The sequence below is a fragment of the Acomys russatus genome, chromosome 4 (assembly GCF_903995435.1).
Source record: "Acomys russatus chromosome 4, mAcoRus1.1, whole genome shotgun sequence".
In the NCBI taxonomy this organism is placed as follows: Eukaryota; Metazoa; Chordata; class Mammalia; order Rodentia; family Muridae; genus Acomys; species Acomys russatus.
In genome coordinates, this window is record NC_067140.1 from 7,993,552 (window position 1) to 8,015,270 (window position 21,719).

At 50.1% G+C, this 21,719-nt stretch overlaps 2 protein-coding genes across 2 annotated transcripts in view; both read left to right on the plus strand.

Annotated features, from left to right (window-relative positions):
* Positions 1 to 499: 499 nt before the first annotated feature.
* Adig (adipogenin) lies at positions 500 to 7,925 on the plus strand. Its single transcript, XM_051143699.1, has 3 exons — positions 500 to 822; positions 4,621 to 4,750; positions 7,672 to 7,925. The coding sequence occupies exons 1-2, from the start codon at positions 696 to 698 to the stop codon at positions 4,734 to 4,736; spliced, it is 243 nt and encodes an 80-aa protein (XP_050999656.1). The 5' UTR covers positions 500 to 695; the 3' UTR covers positions 4,737 to 4,750; positions 7,672 to 7,925.
* Positions 7,926 to 14,124: 6,199 nt separating this feature from the next.
* Positions 14,125 to 21,719, plus strand: part of Arhgap40 (Rho GTPase activating protein 40) — a 37,368-nt gene continuing 29,773 nt past the window's right edge. The window contains exon 1 of the mRNA XM_051143704.1: positions 14,125 to 14,310. Coding sequence (XP_050999661.1) covers positions 14,177 to 14,310 — 134 coding nt within the window. The 5' untranslated portion in view covers positions 14,125 to 14,176. The remainder of the gene's footprint in view (positions 14,311 to 21,719) is intronic.

The following is a 21,719-nucleotide window of genomic DNA, read 5'->3' on the forward strand; positions in this document are numbered from 1 at the left end:
ACTGTTCGTGGCTTCCGGAGACCCTGACTCTGGGCTTCATGCTTGTGAAGCAAGTGTTTTACGCATCGCCACTGAAATCTCCTCTCTTGAACTTCGGAGACTCCACACAGCCCAACTGCACAACAGCCAGATTTGAGACCTGTTGTGGGGTGGGCAGTGTGGCAATGCTGGACCTGTCTTTGTTGGGCAGCAACTGTTGGTGGAGCTACCTAGCCTCTTACCTTTCAGCAGAGCTCCCTCTTTTCCCTACAGTCCTCTGTCTACAGTCCTTGGTCTCAGGAGCTTGGCAGTATATGTATGTATGTGCTACTGAGAGGCAGGACCTAGGGACCTAGCTGGTTCCTCGTCACACCCTAGCCTTGAGAGTGCAAGTATCTCACATGAGTTGAAGTTTGTCCCTGACTTTAGGATTACTCAGTTCTCTTTCATAAGAAGGTCAGAGGCTCACAATAGGTCAGCAGCTGCTGGGCCAGTCCAGCCCTGGCCATCCTTCTCAGAAGCCTGGGCCTCTCCAAGCCAGGCCCCCTCGGCTTACTTCCCTGCAGGCTCTCTCTGCCCAAGGACACTGTGACTTCCTTGTTACATCATACTCATTGTAAGTCACAATTGGGCTGAGAGCAGAGCCTGGCCAAGCTGCTAGGTTCTCGGGGCAGACGGCAATCCAGGTGGCCCACCCGCACGGCCACAGGTGCACAATGAAGTACCCTCTGGTGCCACTGGTGAATGACCTCACCCTCTCGTTCCTGGTTTTCTGGCTCTGCTTGCCCGTGAGTTTGCTGCTGTTCTTGATGATCGTCTGGCTACACTTCTTGCTTAGTCAAGGTAAGGTGGTCCAGGCTAAACTCTTTATTTTGGAGCTGGGCAGGGGCCTAAAGAGGATAAACAACTGCAGAAAGGGGGGGGGGGGTTGCACAGCATTTTAAGTACAGCTTAACTCTAAGGGGGGGGGGGAAAGGCCCTTCCTTCCTCTCTTTTATTGTTTTGTTGTTGTCGTTGTTATTTGTTTGTGTTTTGAGATAGTGTCTGACCACGTGGCCCTGGCTGTCCTGGACCTCACTATGTAGGGTCTCAAACTAAGAACCTCTTGCCTTTGCCTACTGAGCGCTTGGTTGTTAAAGTTGTGCACCATCATGATGGCCATTGGGGGTCTCTAGCTGGAGTCGCCCACCCCCCTCACCCCCGAGTTTGAAGCAGTGTTCTTGTGCTTGTCTGCAGCCCCCCAGGGCCACTGCTAGTGCATAGGCTGGCCTGCTGACTTAGAAAAAGGCGCTCCCTTGCTGTGCAAAAGGCCCTGAGCAGAGCCTCAGCAGGCCAGCTCTCAGCTTCACTCAGACGGTCCCTGTATGTTTTTGTAAACAACTTGCCCAGCAGGACATAGCAGCCTTTGCTGTTTCCACCCTGTTTTTTTGTTTGTTGGTTTTTTGGCCAGACCAAACTCAGAAGAGCTGGCCTTCTCTGGGACACAGGGTCATGGAAACTTGCTGACAATGGTCCTGACCTCAGCTCACTAGCAAGAGTAGCTAAAGCAGTGGTTCTCAACCTGTGGATCGTGACCCCTTCAGTGGTTTTTGTTTGTTTGTTTGGTTTGTTTTTTGTTTTTAAATGACCCTTTTACAGGAGTCACATATCAGATCTTTACATTATGATTCATTCCAGTAGCAAAATTACAGTTACAAAGTTGCAAGAAAAAGTTTATGGTGGGGTCGTCACACGAAGAACTGTATTAAAGAGTTACAGCATTAGGAAGGTTGAGAACCTGTAAGCCAAAGGCCCAGACATAACTGGCAATGATAGAGCTAGGGGTAGGTCGGGTGGGATACAGCAAGAGGTACCCTGTCCCCATGAACATCTCCCTTAACCCAGAGACTTTTCTTTCTTTGTTTCTTGGCTCTGTGACCTTAGGCCGACTGGGCAACAGTGCCCAGCTTGCTGCCAGCTTTGGTCACAAGTTACTGAGGCAACCCTGCACAACCTGCCCCATGATCCATCTTGTGTGTGGCTTGCTAATGGTTTCATTATGGTGATTTCCTGGCGAGAGCCTCGGAGAGCCTCACTCAGGTTTCTGAAAAGCATGTTTTAAACTTATTCACTTCGCTTTCAGGGTGAGTTAGAGCCCTCCTTCATTGGGCCTGGTAGTTAGGGGATCCAAGTGCTTGTGCGCTGCCTGTGGAAGCTATCTCGGGCTGGGGGTGTATGTTGGGAGAACGCTTGCAGAGCACGCAGGAAGCCAGCACTGCAAAAAACCAGGCATTGCAGCACTCAGGTGGTAAAGACAGGGGATCAGGCCATCCACACAGAAGGGATCTGGGATCTTGGGGAGACCCCCTCTCAAGACTCATATTTCTCTGGGGTATGGCATCAGTCTTGTTCCTTGAATAGTAAAGGTAACCTCTTTTGGCCATTTAAAGTCATACTATGCGTGTGACGCATATCTGTTGCTGTTAATTTGTAAGTGTGGCCTAATAAATGTTTATTATTAGGCTAGTTATCATTATAGCAGTATTTTCTAATCCACTAGCAATCCATGAAAATACAGTTACCCGATGTGTTTTAGAATAAGCCTTTTCCTGGGGCAAGGCAGATATATTACCTTGTAAGCTTACCCTCCAATAACTCCCAGTCTCCGTCCCACGCCATCTGCCTCTAATCATTTCTGCCGAGCTACCTCCCATCCACGATCCCAAACGCTTGCTAGTATTTGTCATCTGGGCTGAATCCTCCATCCATACTGACCATGTGCTTCTCCTCCACCTCACCCATGGCGGCCTCCTCCTTCTTTTTCCAACCCATCTCTCCTTCCTTAGATTCTCTCTGCCCCAACCCCATGGAACCTTCACCCTCCGCCCCCTCCTGCTGTCCTGCCCAGGTGTATTTATTTAGCCAAGCAGGGAGGCAAGGCTCAGGACAGTAACAAGATCTGGTGAGCCAGCAGTTCGCATCACAATACATGAGACCAGACACACATCACCGCCTCCAATCCTGAGGATAACCCCATGAAAGAATCCTTATTGTGGCCAGGGTGGTGGTGGCGCACGCCTTTAATCCCAGTACTTGGGAGGCAGAAGCAAGTGGATCGCTGTGGGTTCGAGGCCAGCCTGGTCTACAAAACAAGTCCAGGACAGCTTACCGAGGCGGGGGGGGGGGGGGGGGGGGAAACCAAGGCTTGGAGAGGGGAAGCAACCTGCCCAAGGTCACAGCCTCTGAACAGTTATCAGTGCAAACGTCAAATCCTGGTGCCACATCTATTGACTGTGTGGTTTTAGACCAGGACTGCCCAAGCCTCAGTATCCTCACCACAAGTGAAGGTAACCATACCCCCTTCTTCCCCAACACACACACACACACACACACACACACACACACACACACACACACACGCACCTTTAGACTGAAGAAATGCTTTACTAGGCCTAGAACTCTTGGTGCAGAAAGCAAAGTACCTGTGCGCATGGTACATAGTAGGTGCTTGCAGGCTCAGCCAGTGCTGACTGAGTCGATGGTGGTTTTGTCACCATGGAAGGGAGTGTAGGGCTGGCTTTGGGTGGCTTCTCTGGAGAAGACACCTCACCTCCACCTTTGAAATGAGCCCTCTGATCTTCAGGGAAGTTGGCAGCACCCTGGCAGCGCTGCCTTCTAGTTCTTAGTTTCCCTGCGTGTTCTGCCATCATGCTGGCCCAAGGTGGGCTGTAGCCTCAGGAAGTCCAGGCCTCGAGTTTTCTAGCATCTTGCTGAGAGATACAGATAAGACTTCGGTCATCCATCCACTTCACATGTGCCACTGAGTGGCTGGACCAGGTCTCCTGGCAAGGGAGTGACAGTTGAGTCATCCAGTCCTCTCCTGATAGACGTGGGTGCTTTCAGGAGTTCTTGCATTCACACACGTGTGTTCACCACCAAACAGCAGAAACCATAGCTATTTGGTAATGACTGACCTAGAAAATGAAGGGTGGACAGGCCAGTGACTCAGTGTCTCTCCTGGACAGCACCCAATACTGGCAGATGCATTACCTACCATTCTCATGACTATGACAAAAAAAAAAAAAAAAAAAAAAAAAAAAAAACCAACCCAAAAAAACTGACAAAAGCTATTGGAGGAAGGAAGGTTTCATTTTGGCTCATGGTTTAAGAAGGGACCATGATGGAGAGGGAGTGGCACAGCCTGGAGTGCTGGGTCACATCACATTCTCAGTGTGGAAGCATAGAAAAGGTAAGAGGAGCAGGGCTATAAAAACCTCCAGGTGGTCCCCAGCTCCTCAACCTTCAGAGGCTCCACCACCTGCAGTTTCTACAGCCTTCCAAAGCAGTACCACTAGCTGGAGACCAGGAGCTCCCATGATCCTGTGCAGCCATTTCCCGTTCAGACTGCAGCAGTGGGGACATCCGTGCACCTCCTGGGTTCTTCTGTTTTTAGTAGGTGGATATGGCCACTCTTTCCAAGACAATCTTCTTTCTAGGTCCCCCCCTGTTCTCCATCCTAGGCCATGAAGTCTTAGAGCTGGCCCCCCAGCTTCTGGCTTCATAAAAGCCACAGGGACCCCAGGTCTGGCAGGTGACTCCTTTGGAGCTGGGGAACACCATAGGCTGAGCCCACTGCAGAAGCTTTGTCTCTGGTCTCCACAGATTCAAAGGAAAATGATTCAGATTTATGCTTCAACTGGGAGCCCTGGAGCAAAGGACCAGCTGAGTCAGGCTGTGAGGCGACACTCTGTGGCCAGGAGGACAGGCTCCACCGGTGAGCCTGCTGTACCAGGTAAGGCCTTTGCCAAAGGACCCAGGGCCTGCATAAAGCCCTAGCAGCTGACCATTGGAGCAGGCTGCCTTGCTGAATGGACACTAGCAGCTGACCATTGGAGCAGGCTGCCTTGCTGAATGGACACCCTGTGTGCTGGCCTTGCTGAAAAACCAGCTATCCTGCCATGCTCTTCATGACTTCGGGGACTTGACCTGACTGGGGCAGTGAGGGTATGAAGAAAGGGCGGACACATGGACGTAGAAAGGCTGGAACTGGACTCTTGGAGAAACTTTATTATGTAGTGTTGAATAAGAAGGCAGGGTCTACAGTATACATCAGCTGGATGAGGAGGCAGGGGCCGTGGTGCACAGCTGGATGAGGAGGCAGGGGCCATGGTGCACAGCTAGATGAGGAGGCAGGGGCCATGGTGCACACCTGGATGACGAGGCAGGGGCCGTGGTGCACAGCTGGATGAAGAGGCAGGGGCCATGGTGCACAGCTGGATGAAGAGGCAGGGGCCGTGGTGCACAGCTGGATGAAGAGGCAGGGGCCATGGTGCACAGCTGGATGAAGAGGCAGGGGCCGTGGTGCACAGCTGGATGAAGAGGCAGGGGCCGTGGTGCACAGCTGGATGAAGAGGCAGGGGCCGTGGTGCACAGCTGGATGAGGAGGCAGGGGCCATGGTGCACAGCTAGATGAAGAGGCAGGGGCCATGGTGCACAGCTGGATGAAGAGGCAGGGGCCGTGGTGCACAGCTGGATGAAGAGGCAGGGGCCATGGTGCACAGCTGGATGAAGAGGCAGGGGCCATGGTGCACAGCTGGATGAAGAGGCAGGGGCCGTGGTGCACAGCTGGATAAGGAGGCAGGGGCGTGGTGCACAGCTGGATGAGGAGGCAGGGGCCATGGTGCACAGCTGAGCAAGGAGGAAGTTTTAGCTAAGCTCATAGGTGCACTCTCTGTAAGGGAATAGTCTTCAGGCCACAGACATCTGGGGAAGGAATCTGTGGTGGACATTTTCTGCACAACAGAGGAAGACTTTGCCATCCTCTGAGCCTCACCCTCTGCGTGGGGTGGGGAGCACTCCTGTGGGTCTATGGCATTGAAGTCCTTTCTATGTTGGCACAAGTTCACTTGCTCCCTACACTGTCCCCTGGTGGACAGCTGCCTGCCTGGTTTGCCATAAGGAGTTTCCTTACAAGGCTCCACTTCTTCCCCTCTGATCTCAGGCCTTTGTACTGACTCTTCTCCCTGCCTAGATGCTTCCACCCTCACACAGCTGGTGGGTATACTTTCTTACCTCCTAAGAGGTAATGTCAAATGTCACTGTGTCAGAGGGTTCCCCCAATATTGGACATTACAGTGCCCCCCTCCAAGGCCCCCTGACTCTGCACTAATGCTGGGTCTAAACACCCTAAGTCCTGCCTGCCAAACACGGGGGGAGTTCCATGCACATTGGCAGAAACCCTCCCATACCAGTCTTCCTCCTGGGCTGATGGTCCTGGAATGTGCCAAGTGTCCCTTCCACATGCTCACTGTGAAAGCTGTATCAATGATATTCTCACCTTCATGTACAGGTGGGAACTTGGAGTTGTCAGGGTGGTTAAGAAATTCACCCAGAAAGCTGGGCAGTGGTGGCGCACACCTGTAATCCCAGCACTCAGAGAGCCAGAGGCAGGTGGATCTTTGAGTTCGAGGCCAGCCTAGTCTACAAAGTGAGTCCAGGAAAGCCAAGGCTGAAATACAAATGAAATATGCGATATGCACCACACAACAGATATTATATGGAGAAGTTTATTGTATAAGCATGGGGAGAGAAGGAAGGGGGAGGGGTACCACAGAGATACAGAGAAAGATAGGGAAATAGAGACAAGAGAGCAAGAGAGAGAACAAGAAACAGAGGGAGAGAGAGGAGAAAGTAAGAAGGTGAGAGAGAGAGAGAAAGAGAGAGAGAGGTGGGTAGGGCCATGCCTAACGGCAGGTAGTCAATGACATCACAGGTTGCTAGGCAAACTAGGCAAAACTCTAACAAAGGCTACACAGAGAAACCGTGTCTTGAAAAACCAAACCAACCAAACAAACAAACAAACAAAAAAGGAATTCACCCAGCAGAACAGAGCCTTGGCACTCATTCCCATTGGGCTAATGCCACTTCCAGCCAGAGGCCCCCAAATACACGTTGTCACTCTAATCTTCCTGTGAGCTCTGTCATCTGCCTGTTTAAGCTCTCCATGTCTGGGATGGGTGGGATTCTCCATTCCCAATGCCACCCACAAAGCAAAGTCCAAGGGCCTTGTCCCTTCTTCTTTCCTCCCTCCCTCCGCACAACAGACAGTAGATGGATCAGGGCTCAGCCTGCAGGCCCCTTCACATCCGGCCAGGCAGCAGGTCCTAGTGACTGTCTCCATCTCCACTGTGTCTACATCTGCTCCTTTCTGCCCTCACAGCAGCTTTCCTGTGAAGTGTGGCCAAGCGTTATGTTCTCTAGTCTGCCTGAAGGTTGGCGGGGGTGGGGATGGGGAGGTTGGGGGGCGGTGAGGATGATTGAGGGGTGGGGGAGGTGGGACTGAGAAACAGGGTCCCTGACTGAGCCCTCACCCTGTCTCAGGGTCCACGGTTAACCTTTCTAGGCCACAGGCCCTTTCTCTGGAAAAACTCATACGTAAGCATGTGCTTGAGTTGGCGCACAGGGCGGGCTTCATGACTGTTGAAATCACACATGGCCGCACAGTCAGAAGCCTCTGTGTTTGATCTGGCTCTTGGCTATGGCTGTCTTTAAGGTTTTTGGGTGTCTTGGTAGTGCCTTTGAGGCTCAAGCCTCCTAGGCAAGCACAGTATCACCGAGTCACATGCGGATCCAGAGGTCCCTGTCCTCTCCCAACTTCCACCAAATGATCCTTTACTCCTATCTCAAGAACCACTTGCTGGCTTGTTTATCTAGGTGTCATCTGGGCCCAAGTGGATGGCGGGAAGAGAGCACTAGCGACCAAGGAGCCTTCCTGGGACCTCCAATAGTCAGACCTGCCGAGCCTCTGGCCAAACCTTCCATTCTCAACTCCATCATCACAGAGGACCTGGAAATCTTCAGGGAGGAGCCAGGCCCAAGTGGCTTATGGGGGAAAGCTGGCTAGCTCAACTCACAAGAGCTTCTAGGTACCTATTAAAGAAATGGGGGCGTTCTTGTGCCCTGACGGAGCTTCTGATGTCCATTTGTTCTCAGTGACTCTCTCTGGACCGTCCCGCCATTCTGTCTGCTGGCTAAGGCAAGCACTGTTACCTTTCAGTGTCACATAGAGAGCTCGGCCCTTGATTAGACTGCAGTGGGAATGTGTACAGTGTGTCTGCTGTGGGCCACTCACCACAGAACCACGTAGGAGTATTAACTATGTGAGCCATGCTCTCCTCGGCGCTCCACGCGGGACTGTTGTTAATAAGAATTCTAGGAGCTTATCTTGGTTATCTCCAAGTTACAGAGAGGGAGACTGAGGCATAGCAGTTGAGTAACTTTGCCAAGTCATGTTGGAGGAGCAGGGAGTCAAAACCAGCCCAAGTGACTCCTGAGCCAGGTGTTGACCCTCAGATGGTGAGAGATTTTTAATTTTTTTTTTCTTTTTGCCCAGACTGTCCTGGAACTCGCTATGTAGTCCAGGCTGGCCTGAAACTCACAGAGACCTGCCTGCCCTGCCTCCAGAGTGCTAGGATTAAAAGAATGTGCCACTGTGCCTGGTTGCAATTTAAGGTCCTGGGCCTTGGATAATCCCTAAAGTCTCCTGCAGTGTTTCTGGTTACCCCTAAGGCCACAGGAAGATGGGCTAGGGGAGAGGAGGCCTCCTCGGTACCATCTAATATCACCATGTCCCTCCCCCAACATCCCACTGGAAACCACAAAGACTGAAGATGTTCCCCGGAGAGGACAGAGCCTGATTTGCTCATCTGTGGTCATTTGCTACTGCTCCTTCTGTCCCGTCAGAATGATCTGCCCACAGCTCCCATCAGAAGCCCCACCACGCCCCCAAAACTACCTGTGGCTCCATGCGGTCCTAGCTGAGTCCCTTCATCCTGTGTAGCTGCCCTTTGGGATCCGAGCCACGCTGATGCTGCTGGGTGGGGCTTCTCTCCTACCAGTGGGATGCAATGGCCACGCCTGAACCTTCTGACAGTCTCTAGGTCTCTCACACTGCCCTATGCTCCTTGTCACACTGGCAGTCATACCCTCATTTTCCACTCTGAACTTTGGGGTGCAGGCCAGGACTCCTGCTCCCAGCCCCTCCCCTCCCACTCTCCCCTGACCATTGCTTTGAGCCTCTTCATCTGCAGAACCAGCTCAGACCCCCCGAGGGAGCCATAGTGCAGGCTCAGGGCCAGGCCGCTATCTCTGAGTGGTTGAGCAGCGGCGGAAGCTGCAGGTGTGAGGTGAGGGTGTGGCAGGCTGAGTCCACGGAAGGCTGTATATCAGAGTCCCTCCTGGGCTCCCCAACATCTGGCGGCTGCGACTTGGTTCCTTGGCTTGAGGCAATGCCATCAAACCTGCCTTCACACAGTCGCCCTGGATGTCTGCACGCTGTATCCCCTAGATTTACCCTCTGTGCAAGGACCCTGCTTAACGCTGAACCGTAGCCTGCTCTGATAGCTCATTTTTGATTTCCTGTTTCCACATGTGGTCACATTCTGAGATCCTGGGGGTTAGGACTTTAGTGTCTGCATGGAAGGACACCCATGTGGTACTCTGAGTGCAGGGCTTGCCTGGCACTTTGCAGCTGGAAAAACAAACAACAACAACAACAACAAAAAACCCACCTAGTCAAGCCCTTGGAAACAAGGGGCACTGTGCTTCATGTGCACGGGGAGCGGGTTTTTCTGAGGACTTACACCAACACTCAGGACAGGCAACGTTTTCATTTAAATGAGAATGCTGTGATTCAGAGGGGTTAAGGCATTTGCCAGAAGTCCCACAGCTCAGAAGTAAACGCTGAGGGTCACCTCCAGGATGAGGCGCCACTATGCTGCACTGAGTGGAATAGCACTGTCCTGGGGTAATGTGGGAGAGGCGCGGGGGGGGGGGTGGGGCGGCGGCGGGGAACACAGAGGTATGGAGCAGTTTCTGAGCCCAGGACTTTTCCCCCAGGATCTCCTGGTGTGAGGGACCCAGAAGGAGCTCAGTAGGAAGAGGGTTGTTCAGATCTCAGGCAGCCTAGGGAGGTGTCGGCAGGCTGCCAGATGCAGGAGCCCACAGGTCTGAGTCACCAAGCCGGCCAGGCCGATACTTCAGTGCCAGGGCTGTGGAGCTGAGGAATGTTGTCGGGGTGCAGAGGTGGAGCACGCTTCCACCTCCAGGCTTTTCTGAAGACACACAACTCTTCAGGAAGCTGGGAGGCGGCACTTCCTGCCAGAGGCTCAAAGCCTCTTGTGCAGGCTGCGGGCTGCTTGCTCACTCTTGCTTTCTCCTGGCAGCTGGGTTTGCAGTTCTGGGTTAGTCATGTACCCAGGCCCTAGCTTACTCACCTGGCATTTGTTTCCAGGTCCATTCCCCATTCCCCAGTGGCTTGCTGATTCATCACTGCACTCATTCCTGCTGACTCCCATCCCCCCACACAGCCCTGCTTGCCTTCATCCATAGATCTGTTTGCCCATCAGCCATCTATCTTCCGGCTTAAAGGTCCTCCTGTTTATCCCTCTCATTCAGCCATTTTCTTTTTTTAAAAAGATGTGTGTGTGTGTGTGTGTGTGTGTGTGTGTGTGTGTGTGTTGTGTGTTGTGTGTGTGTATACATACATATGGATACATATGGTCAGGTGCACAAGTTGGTCAGAAGAGGGCATTGGATTCCCTGGGACTGGAATTACATGTGGTTGTGGGCCAACCAATATGGATGTTGGGAACTCCAGCCACAAGAGCAGAAATTCTCTTAACCAGTGTGCCATCTCTCCAGCCCCTCGTACAGCCATTTTTTAAAATCCCATCCCTCATTGTCCCACCGTCCATCCATCCATCCATCTGTCCACATGTCTATCCATCCATCCTGTCTACCCACCATCCATCCTTTATTAAGCACCTCCTGTGTTCCTCACACAACACTCCATCAACAACTCTCATCAGTACCAGCTTCACATCTGCCCTCCACGCTGGTTCACTTTACACTGTGGGAGGAGCCTCGGCAGCAGTCCGACCACAGTTCTTTTTTTTTTTTTTTTTTTTTTTCCTCCTGAGGAAGGAGTGTTGGGAGAGTGGTTAGTTGTTCACCTGTTTGGTCTGACTGAGCCAATAATGGCTACCTGCAAAGTTGGGCTCCTGTGATCCTTTTTTCTGGGGTGCCTCCCATTGAATGTGTAGGACCATGCATAGTTCCAGGACCGGAGCTCCTATGGAACCATATTTTGAGTTTCTTTAACTCCATTTTTTATTTTTATTTTTATTTTTATTTTTTTTTATTCCTTGTGTACTTGGTTCCCTGGCTACGGAGTGCCTGGGACCTCTCTTCGAAAAGGTAAATACGCCTTTGAGGATGTCATGGCAATCAGAATTCCCAGAAGGGCAGGGACAGCCAGGACTCCATGTGCTGAGGCTGAGGCGCTCTGGTCAGGCAGGATGGGCTCATGGTCCACAGCAGATGCAGAGTTAGCACACGGAGGCCACACATCTGTATCCCCTGGAGGAATTCCTTCCCACTCCTGCCCACACGCCCCTTGGCCTTCATTTTCATAGTGGTTAAGGAGCTGCCTCTACCAGGAAGCCTTCCTGCAGCTATTCCCAGCCAGTGAGGCCAGGGAGTTAAGTCCCCAGATCCTTCTCCTCAGCCACCCATCCCTTCGCAGCTGTTTCACTTTTGAGCCCAAACACAATTTCCTAGGAGGCCTCTGGCACCTCCCACTCTGCCCCTCCTCGGTGCTTCTTCCTCTGTGTCCTCCATCCCACTGCCCGTTGTCCACCCTTGGTACCTTCTGCCTGCTTGTTTTCTGTACCTTGGCAAATGTTACCACCCTTATCTCACAGAGGAGGAGATCACAGCTCCCAGAATCTTATGGGAGGGAACTAAGCCAAGGTGAGCCCTGGGTCACCAACAGTCACTAGCTCTATTCCCTCCTTTTGGTTTTATTTTGTAATTGGAATGGTTGTGAGGGATGAGAGTGGTCATATCAATAGCATGTTTCATGTCTGGTGCATGTGTGTTTGGTTGGTTGGTTATTTTTTTAAAAATTTTTTTAGATAAAAAATTTATGTGTGTGTGAGGGGCATCTCTGGGATGAGCCAGAAATCTAGGACAAGGGAAACTGCTAGGAATCTATGAGGGTGACCCTAACGAAAACTCCTAGCAACAGGAGAAACGGAACCTGAAATGGCCACTTCCTGTAACCGGACAAAACTTCCAAAGAAACAATGGGAGCACCAAGCCACCACCCACATAACCTTTGACCCGAAACTTGTCTTGCCCACAAGAGGTGCAAAGATAAAGACGGATCCAGAAATTGAGAGAATGGCCAACCAACGACAACGGCCCAACTTTGAGACCCACTCCATGAGAGAAAGCCCACCCCGCCCGGACATTGGTAATAATATTCTGCTATACTTGCACACAGGAGCCTAGCATAACTGTCCTCTGAAGACTTCACCCAGCAGCTGATGGAAACAGATACAGAGACCCACAGCCAAACATTAGGTGGAGCTCGGGGAACCTTGTGGAAAAGGGGGAGGAAGGATTGAAGTAGCCAGAGAGGTCATGGGCATAAGAAAACCTACAGAATCAACTAACCAGGACCCATAGGAGCTTACAGAGACTGAACCACCAAAGAGCATGCATGCATGGAACGGACCTAGGCTCCCTACACATATGTAACAGATGTGCAGCTTGGTCTTCATGTGGGTCCCCTAACAACTGGAGCTGTCTCTGACTCTGTTGCCTGCCTTTGGATCCCTTTCCCCTAACTGGGCTGCCTTGTGGAGCCTCAACAGGAGAAGATGTGCTTAGTTCTGCTGCAACCTGACAGGACAAGGTGGGTTGATGATACCCATGGGAGGTCTCCCCTTCTCTGAGAAAGAGGGGGGAATAGGGAGAGGGGAGGTGTGAGGGAGGGATTGGAAGGAGAGGAAGGAGGGGAAGCTACAATTGGGATGTAAAGTAAATAAATTAATAACTAATGGGAAAAATAGAAAGAAAGAAAGCAGGCTGATCAAGCCACGAGTGTAGACTTAATTTTTTTAACCAAAATATTTTATTAACAACTTATTGACAGAGCCTATGTCAATTATAGCAAGATTAACCAAAACAGTAGGAAATGAAGATTAATTGACACAACAACAAAACCTTAAGGATATCAGTCCTAAGGAATGATTTTCCAATCGGGAGCTGCAGGATTTTTTTTTTTTTTTTTACTGGAACCAGGGGTAATAAGACCTTAGAGTCTTAGCAGGAGCCGGAGCTCTGAAGCCTTCTCTCAAGCAGATTTTTCTAGGAGCGTCTTGAAGGACAGCGATAAACAGTCAAATCTATCCCAAGTCTCTAATCCGCCCAGCCGCCAGTTCTGGGCTCGTTTATGTATCTCCTCCCAGAGTCTGTTCACAGGATCTTTTTCATCTGGTAGCAATTAAGCTCCTGCACGAGGTGGTTGCTCTTCTAGTGAATTAACGGCACCTGTTCTCTCACGAGACCATTCGCTCCCGCACTTGGGATCCTAAAGAACAGGTTTCTCTCCTTCATCTCCCCCTTTCTATTTAATAAAATAAGCTATATACAACAAACTAAGAATTCCTCATGAAGTCAACGCACAAGGAGCAATCTCCAGTCTGGACTAACTCCGGCCTCCAGGTCTCTGTCTTGTTTGAGTTCCTGTCCTGACTTCCTTCAGTGATTAACAGTGATGTAGAAGTGTGAGCCAAATAAACTATTTCTTTCTCTCCCAAAAATTATGTGTATAGATACTTTGCCTGCATGTATGTCTGTATACCATATGCATATAAAGTTCACAAAGCCAGAGAGTTTGAATCTCCTGGAACTGGAGTCACAGATGGTTGTGAGCTGCCAGGTAGCTGCTGGGACTTGAAACCAGGTCCGCTGGAAAAGCAGGCAGTGTTCTTAACTGCTGAGACATCTCTCCAGCCCAGGCTTATTGCTTCTTGAGGCAGAGTCTCTCACTCTACAGCTCAGGTTGACCTTGAACTCTGAATCCTCTTTGGCTACATTTTAACTTCTGGGATTTTTAAAACAAGTGTAAGTAATGTGCTTACTTCACGCCTGTTTTCTTTTTTGTGTGTCATTTCTATTTTGGCAAGTGGCCAAGTGTGTGCTCACACATACCTGCCTGTAGGCGGTCCTGGCTGAGTCAGCCCCACCTCAATATGGGGGTGTCTTGGAAGGGTGTGTCACAGTGTCGCAGGCCGTGCCACCTTCCTCCGACTCTCACCGTGATTCATTCAGTCCCAGAGGCAGCGTCGGGAGTGCTGTGTGCCTGTTCATGACAGAGCCTTCCCTTCTTGTCGCTGCCCAGATGGAGGGGCTGGCTCTGCTGCCCCTGGCCTCACCCTGTCCCCGGATCCCACGAGCCCGCATCGCCAGGCCGCCAGGGCGAGGGGCCCAACTGGGCTGCAGGTACTGGTGTCAAGGGTGGTGGAGGGAGGATTGGGTCATCTGTGTGCTGGGGATGGGGTGGTGGGGACACAGGTGTCACTTCAGTTTTTGCAGCAGTCCCATGAGGCAAGAGCACCTTTAGGTTGGCCTTGATTCTTAATCATTCTAAGTGATACTGGGGACTCACTTGGGCAAGATCCATTCCTAGCCAGATAATCGCAGGTGTGAAAGGAGCCCTGCCGTACTGACAGCTCCTGCCCAGCTCATTTGCACCCTGAACACCTGAAGGCTGGATGCGCTCCTTCCCCAGAGAGAGATTCAGGAAACGGGGTTGGTACTCTCAGATGGGGCAACTCCGAGCTGTGGCAGGCATAATACTCACGCACGGACCTTTGTGTCACATAGCACATTCCCTGAGCACCTGTCAGGGAAATGTGGGGGCTCTGTCCCATCAGAGGGAAATAGGCTCAACAGGGGAAACCTGTTTGCCTCTTCACTGTCTGTCTGTCTGTCTGATCTGTGCTGGCTTCCTGCCGTTGCTGTTTGGAGATGTGAAACAACAGTGGTTATCTTTGAGTTCAGCGTGTCGAGGCCAGCCTGGTCTACAGTGCGAGTCCAGGACAGCCAAGGCTACACAAAGAAACCCTGTCTTGAAAAACAAAAAAAAAAAAAAAAAAAAAAAGATGCAAACATCTTTGAGAGTCCGTCATTTGTTCTATGTATCTATAAATTAATTCCATCACTCTATTACTCTATCGCCATCCATTCATCCATTAGCTATCACTCCATCTATCCATCCAGTCCGTCTATCTGTCCATCCCTCTGTCTACCTATAATCTATCATCTATCACATCTCTGTCAACCTACCTGACAAGCAATCTATTAAGGTGGTTCTTCTTACCCTCCCCCTAATCTCCCGAGCGATTAATACTGCATCTGACTGTGAGAACCGCTGGGCCATTGAATGTGCTCAGTGATGATGGGGTTGAGTGAACAAATGAATGATACTTTAAGGGTGTGAAATTTCATAGCATCTCCTTTGTTTACTCACAGTCTAAAAGGAACAAAAGCAGTATGCTTGCTTCCAGGATGGTGGCTTTCCAAACTTCAGGGTTATGTAAGCATTGTTTTAAGTTTTATTTGTATTATTTTGGAGGCATCTTCCTGCTATGTAGCCTAAGCTTGCTTCAAATGTTCAGTCCTTCTGCCTCAGCCTCCCCAGTGCTGAGGTCACCATGCTCAGCATTATTATATCTTTTTAAGTGTTAAAAAACAAAAAACAAAACAAAACAAAAAACTAGGGCCAGGCATGGTAGTGCATGCCTGCGATCTCAGTGCTTAGGGAGGCAAAGGCAGGTAGATCTCTGTGAGTTTAAGGCCAGCCTGGTGGTCTACAAAGCGAGTCCGGTACAACCAAGGCTACACAGAGAAACCCTGTCTCAAAAACCAAACCAAACCAAAACCTAGTAAAGTGGCCGAGGAGATGGCTCAGTAGGAAAAGTGTTTGCTGTGTAAACACGGGGACCTCAGTTCAGATCCTGAGCATGCGAGTAGAAGCCTGCAGTGCAGTGTGTGCCGCTCTAACCCAGAGCTAGGCCGGGGCTGTGCGAAGCCAGGTGGATCTCCAGAGCTCACCAGCCAGCCAGGCTTTCTGAAACTGGGAGCTGCAGAGACCCTGTCTCAAGAACACAAAGTGGAGAAGAGTGGAGGCAGACACCTGATTGTCTACCTTGCCTGCACAGGCATACACGCACACATCTGTGCATATAACACACACACACACACACACACACACACACACACACACAGACACACACACGAAACAAATTAGATTACTACTGAAAACGTGTCCTCAAATGTGCAATATACTGAATATTTCTATCCATCAAAATGACACTAAGAATGTACTTTACACTGAACCCCGACCAGGAACTTTGTACAGCACATTCTCTTTCTCTCTCTCTCTTTGTTGAGATTGGAGTCCACTGTCTCTCAACTGAAAACCACATCCCTAGGACGCTGTGGCTGTGTCCTCTCCAACCTAGGCATTATGTACCTTCTACAAGGTCACTATGTCAAGTCTCCCTACCACGGAGACTGTCATCTCACCAGTCACTCACTGCGTCGTTTATTTATTCTGCAAATTACATCGAAGCCACAGCCTTCAGGTGCCATGTTCCATCCGGCATGGCTCCAACTCACCTGCGTGTCTAAACACTGCAGCCCAGGGTTGGCCCCTCAGAGCGGTTGGGAAAAATATTCACTCAGTGAGTGAAATGCTTACTGCTTGTTTGTGAAGTTCCAGTTTGGGAGGTGGAAATCTAAATAAGTAGTCTTGGAGGAAGACATAGAAAGGCTTGGATGGGGTGTGGCAGGAGCCAGAGGCCCATGTAGTAGGATTCCTATAAAGTGAACGGGGCCAAGGCACAGAACCTTAAAAGCTCTGCAACATGATGGCGTTGACCTTGGGAGGAGCCTTAAAGTCCCATCCGAGCAAGGAGGCCTTGGAAAGATCTCCTTCCCACTCCCTGGTTAGAAGAAACAGATTTTCTGTTAGCCACACAAAATTGCAAGCAAAGTTCCATTTCTCACGTGGCAATTAGCAAATATTTATATTACAGTCACTTACTTATTTGTATGCATGCATGTGGGTGCGCGTGCCAAAGCATGCATGTGTGTGAGGGTTGTCAGAGGACAGCTTGCATGAGTTGGTTCTCCCCTCTCACCCTGTGAGACCTAGAGATGGATGGAACCCAGGTTGTCAGATTTGGTGGCAGGTATTTTTATCGGCTGAACCATCTCACTGGCCACAGCCATGTGGTTGACTTCGTTCCTGGCATTCACTAACTGTGGTTGTCAATCAGTGACTGAGCCAAGATGTCATAGCATCTGCTGACTCTTGCCTAGATTTTATGGAAGGACCATGAGCACTTTGAAACCGGGGAAACACAAGCTGTTTCTGCAGGATAACATGAGCCAGTGTGTCTGAAGGACAGGCAGCCAGTGCCCTGTGGTGGAGAGCCTCTGTAGTTTCACAACAGGGGTGGCATATGTTGTACAGCTGTGGCTGTGGCTGTGGCTGTGGCTGTGGCTGTGGCTGTGGCTGTGGCTTTGCCTTCATTTCCCAAAAGTAGGATGGACTTCAACCATCCTAGCCATCACTTTATCAGTTCATCTAGCTCTCTGTGGACCAGTCACATGCTGAGTAATTTTGACCTCTTTGGAGATCAGTGTTTATTGACTTGCACCAACTATCATGAGGAAGAAGTGTTTATTGTGGAAAAAAAATTACAAGCAAAAACCCTCCCACCTCCAATCTACAAGGACCTGCCAAGAACAGTTTAATGCACATCCTATAGGATCCTATAATTTGTAAATATAATCAATATATATGTTAACTGTGTATGTGATGGTTCATGTCAACTTGACACGATCTGGAATTACCAGGAGACAAATTGCCACTGCAGCTGTGAGGATTGCTTAGATAGCATCCCCCTGAGCATGCCTATGAGAGGCCGTTTTGATCAGGGATGAAGATCCAACCTAAAGGAGGGAGGCACTATTCCCTGGACAATGTCAAAAAGAGGAAGCTGTCCTGTGTGCACACACCTCTAATCCCAGCAGATGAATCTCTGTGAGTTCAAGGCCAGCCTGGTCTACAAAGTGAGTTCCAGGTCAGCCAGTGTTACATAGTGAGACCCTGTCTCGAAAGAAAGAAAGAAACAAACAAACAAAGAATAAAGAGAAAGGAAAAAAGGAGAGAGGGAAGGAAGGAGGAGCTGAGCAGAAGTCACTCTGCTTCTTGGCCACAACAGGTACAATGTCACAAAGCTCCTGTCACCTTGGCATCCCACCAGAACGGACCTCATTCTCCAACTATGAGCCAAAGAAAAGACTTCCATCCCTAAGTTGCTTTCGTCAGAGGTTTTATCACAGTGGCAGGGAGAGTGACTAAGGCGACATATATGTTCTTTCATGCTCTGTGTGTACACACACACACATGCATGCACTCTCTGTGTGTGGTGCAGTCTCTCAGTGAACAACCCTTTCCACTTAATGACAACTGCCGGAGACAGATCAACGTCACCTCTGCACAGCTACCTGGCGTTTCCTTTCGAGCATTGTTCAGAGGCCTCCTCTAGTGGAACTTGGGGTCCTTTTCCTGGCTCTTGTTTTGGGAAGGTGATGCTGTGAGCTGTAGGGCAGTGATTTCAGGCATGTATCTGTGGAGCTCTGTCCTTTTGGCGAACTCCCAGAACAGGAGATCCCAAGATGTAGACTTTGAGAACACTGAATTATGTCATCCTCAGGGGTCTCCAGGGAAGCGGTGGCCCTTACCATCCCTGGAGGCCATCAACTTGCCTCCCTATGTTCTTGGCATCTTTGTTTTTAAACTTTTATTTTATTGTTAGGAGTGTGGAGGTTTTGTTTGTTTTTCGAAACACAGTTTCTCTGTGTAGCCCTGGCTGTCCTGGAATCACTCTGTAGACCAGGATGGTCTCGAACTCACAGCGATCTGTCTACCTCTGGCTCCCCAAGTGCTGGGATTAAAGGTGTGTGCCACCGTCACCCGTGCGCGCGTGTGTGGTGTTTAATGCCACATGCTATTGGCCACAGCACATGTGGGTTGAGAGGACAACTTTGTGGAATTGGTTCCAACTTTTCACCTTTCTGTGGGTCCTGGGAATCAAACTCATGCCTTCAGACTTATACAGCAAGCTTCTCTGCCTTCTGTGTCATCTCACTGGCCTTATTTCTTAGGGTTTTTTTTTTTTTTAAAGACACTGTCTCAATAAGTAGTCATGGCTATCCTGGAACTCACCTTGTAGACCAGGCTAACCTTGAACTTAAAGAGATTTATCTGCCTGTCTCTGCCTCCAGAATGCTTGGATTAAACACATGTGCCACCATGCCTGGCTCATTCTTGACAGTACATTGTTGTTCATTTTAGTTTTTGTGAATTGAATCCCAATAAACTTCTTATAATGTGTGTGTGTGTGTGTGTGTGTGTGTGTGTGTGTGTGTGTGTGTCTGTCTGTCTGTCTGTCTGCCTGCCTGCTTTTCTAGACAGAGCCTCATGCAGTCCAGGCTGGCCTATAACTCAGAATGTAGGTGAAGACAACCTGTACACTCTGATCCTCCTGCCTCAGAGCGCCGGGATTACAGGTGAGCACACCACTGCACCCTTTATGTGGAGTTCAGGACAGCACACTCTAGGCAGGCCTCCTCTAACTGAGCTGCATCTCCAGCCCCATCATTTGCCTTTTGAGATCAGTGTTGATATGTTGAACAGATTTTTCCCGGCTCCATGTCTGGTGGGGTCTCCACGTTGAAGCCGAGAGGAGGGAGGACCCATTTTGATCCCAGAGCCACCATCAGATTCCCTCCGTCAATAGTAGCTGGGCAACGTGGCTGATGACACCCAGGGAGCTCATGAGCCAAATCAGCCTTAACATCCTGAACCCAGACTTCCGTCACGTGCAGCTCGAGTTTCTGCCACCGAGGTCAGTGTTAACTGATCTTCAGATATGTCTGCAGATGCAAGATTTGAATGAATCACTCGTGCACTATGAAAATGACAAGGCCAGGCCTGCATTCAGAGGCCTCAGCACATGCCAGCTGTGGGCCACTGAGGGTCGTTACTCAGCCTCTCCGATTCCGATTTTCATTGGCTCTAAGTGCCTGGGACCAGTAGTGCCTACATGGGCTCACTGTGAGGATAATATGGAGTCCATGCTGGCCACAGTGCCTGATGTACAGGACACTAACGACAAACCTCAGCTAGCAGGGTTCAAAGGGAGCGTGCTTGGAGGCCGGTTCCCTGGGGGAACAGCAGATCCAGGTCCCCTGGCTTCCTACAGCGGTAGAAGTTTGACTCAGAGTTCTGAATCCACATCCTCCTTTCACAAGCCCCCTCTTCTCCTACCCTGTCCTTTGGGTGCTCCAGTCAGTGCCGTTCTGAGAGTGGTCGTCGTCTACGTGACCGTCCCTTGGGGATCTCCACTGTGACCCACAGAGCTAGCCAGAAGCCCCAAGGCCTTAGCCTGGTCCCTGGGGTGCTGGTATTCTGCTGCCCAGTACTGCCCTGGGATTTTCGTCTTGCCTGCAGTGTTCTTCTGCCAGGCATCCCTAACTGTACCAGTTCCTCTGCAGATGCTATGGAGTGTGAGGATGCCTTTGTCTTGACTCAGTCCAGGTATGAGGATTCCCTTGGTTGGTTGTCATTCTGATGGGTGAAATACTTCACCAGTTTTAATGTGCCTTTTCCTGATCGTTGCTTGTTCTGTGTCCTCCCATGATGAGCACCAACATGTCAGTCATTTCTTTTTCTTTCTTTCCTTTTTTGTTGTTTGTTTTTTGTTTGTTTGTTTGTTTGTTTTTGAGATAGGGTTTTCTGTGTAGCCTTGGCTATCCTGGATTCACTTCGTAGACCAGGCTGGCCTTGAACTCATAGTGATCCGCCTGCCTCTGCCTCCCAAGTGCTGGGGTTAAAGGTATGCGCCACCATGCCTGGCTCCCAGCAGGTAATTTCTAAAGTGAATAGACTGTGTCAACTCTCCTAGCCTACTGATATTTTATTGATTTCTAGAAACTCTATAATTAGATAAAATGCTGTCATTCGGTTTTATTTGTTTACTCTCTCTCTTTCTCTCTCTCTCTCTCTCTCTCTCTCTCTCTCTCTCTCTCTCTCTCTCTCTCTGTGTGTGTGTGTGTGTGTGTGTGTGCGCACACCCACCTGTGCATCTGGGTGTAGAGCTAGAGTTTCACTTGAGGTATCATCTTGTATTGCTTTCCACCTTGTGTTTTTGATACAGGGTCTCTCACTAGATTAAGCTAACTGGTTTAGCTGGACTGGCAGGCCAATGAGCCTCTGTGATCCTCCAGTCTCCAACCCTCCCCCAGCACTGAGATTACAGACCACACATTATTACACCTGGGTTTTTGGCAGGTGCTGGGGCTCCAAAGTCAGTTCATCAAGTTGCACTTTACCTACTGAGCCACCTCCCAGCCCTGACGGTCTGGCCTGTAAGCCCGTGAGTAGCTGAGTGAAATGGTGAAAGATGAGACCCCCTACAACGAAGGCCTTTGTGGCAGGGTAGGGGTAGTAGCCAGTTCCAGGTAAAGCAGCTGGTGCTTTTCCCACGGTGTTATTGATTTCTGCCTGCTTTGTGGAGCAGGTGTTTGAGAACCAAGCATGGACACTATAAGACTGAAAAGCCACTAAACCACCTGCTAAATGTTGGTCACCTACAAGCGTGCCACTGTCTGGAGAGAAAAACCTACAAATCATGGAGTTTTTTTTTTTCTTAAAAGTGTGTGTGTGTGTGTGTGTGTGTGTGTGTGTGTGTGATGTTTGCATGTGCATGTGTTTTCTCTGTGCACTTGTGTGTCTAGGAGTAATCATGTCCTCCTATGTGTGTTTGTGTGTG

Excerpts from the sequence above, each read along its gene's own strand:
- Adig (XM_051143699.1), top strand. The coding sequence starts at position 696 with ATGAAGTACCCTCTGGTGCCACTGGTGAATGACCTCACCCTCTCGTTC. Across the intron at positions 823-4,620 it reads ACACTTCTTGCTTAGTCAAG|ATTCAAAGGAAAATGATTCA; the intron begins GTAAGGTGGTCC and ends TGGTCTCCACAG.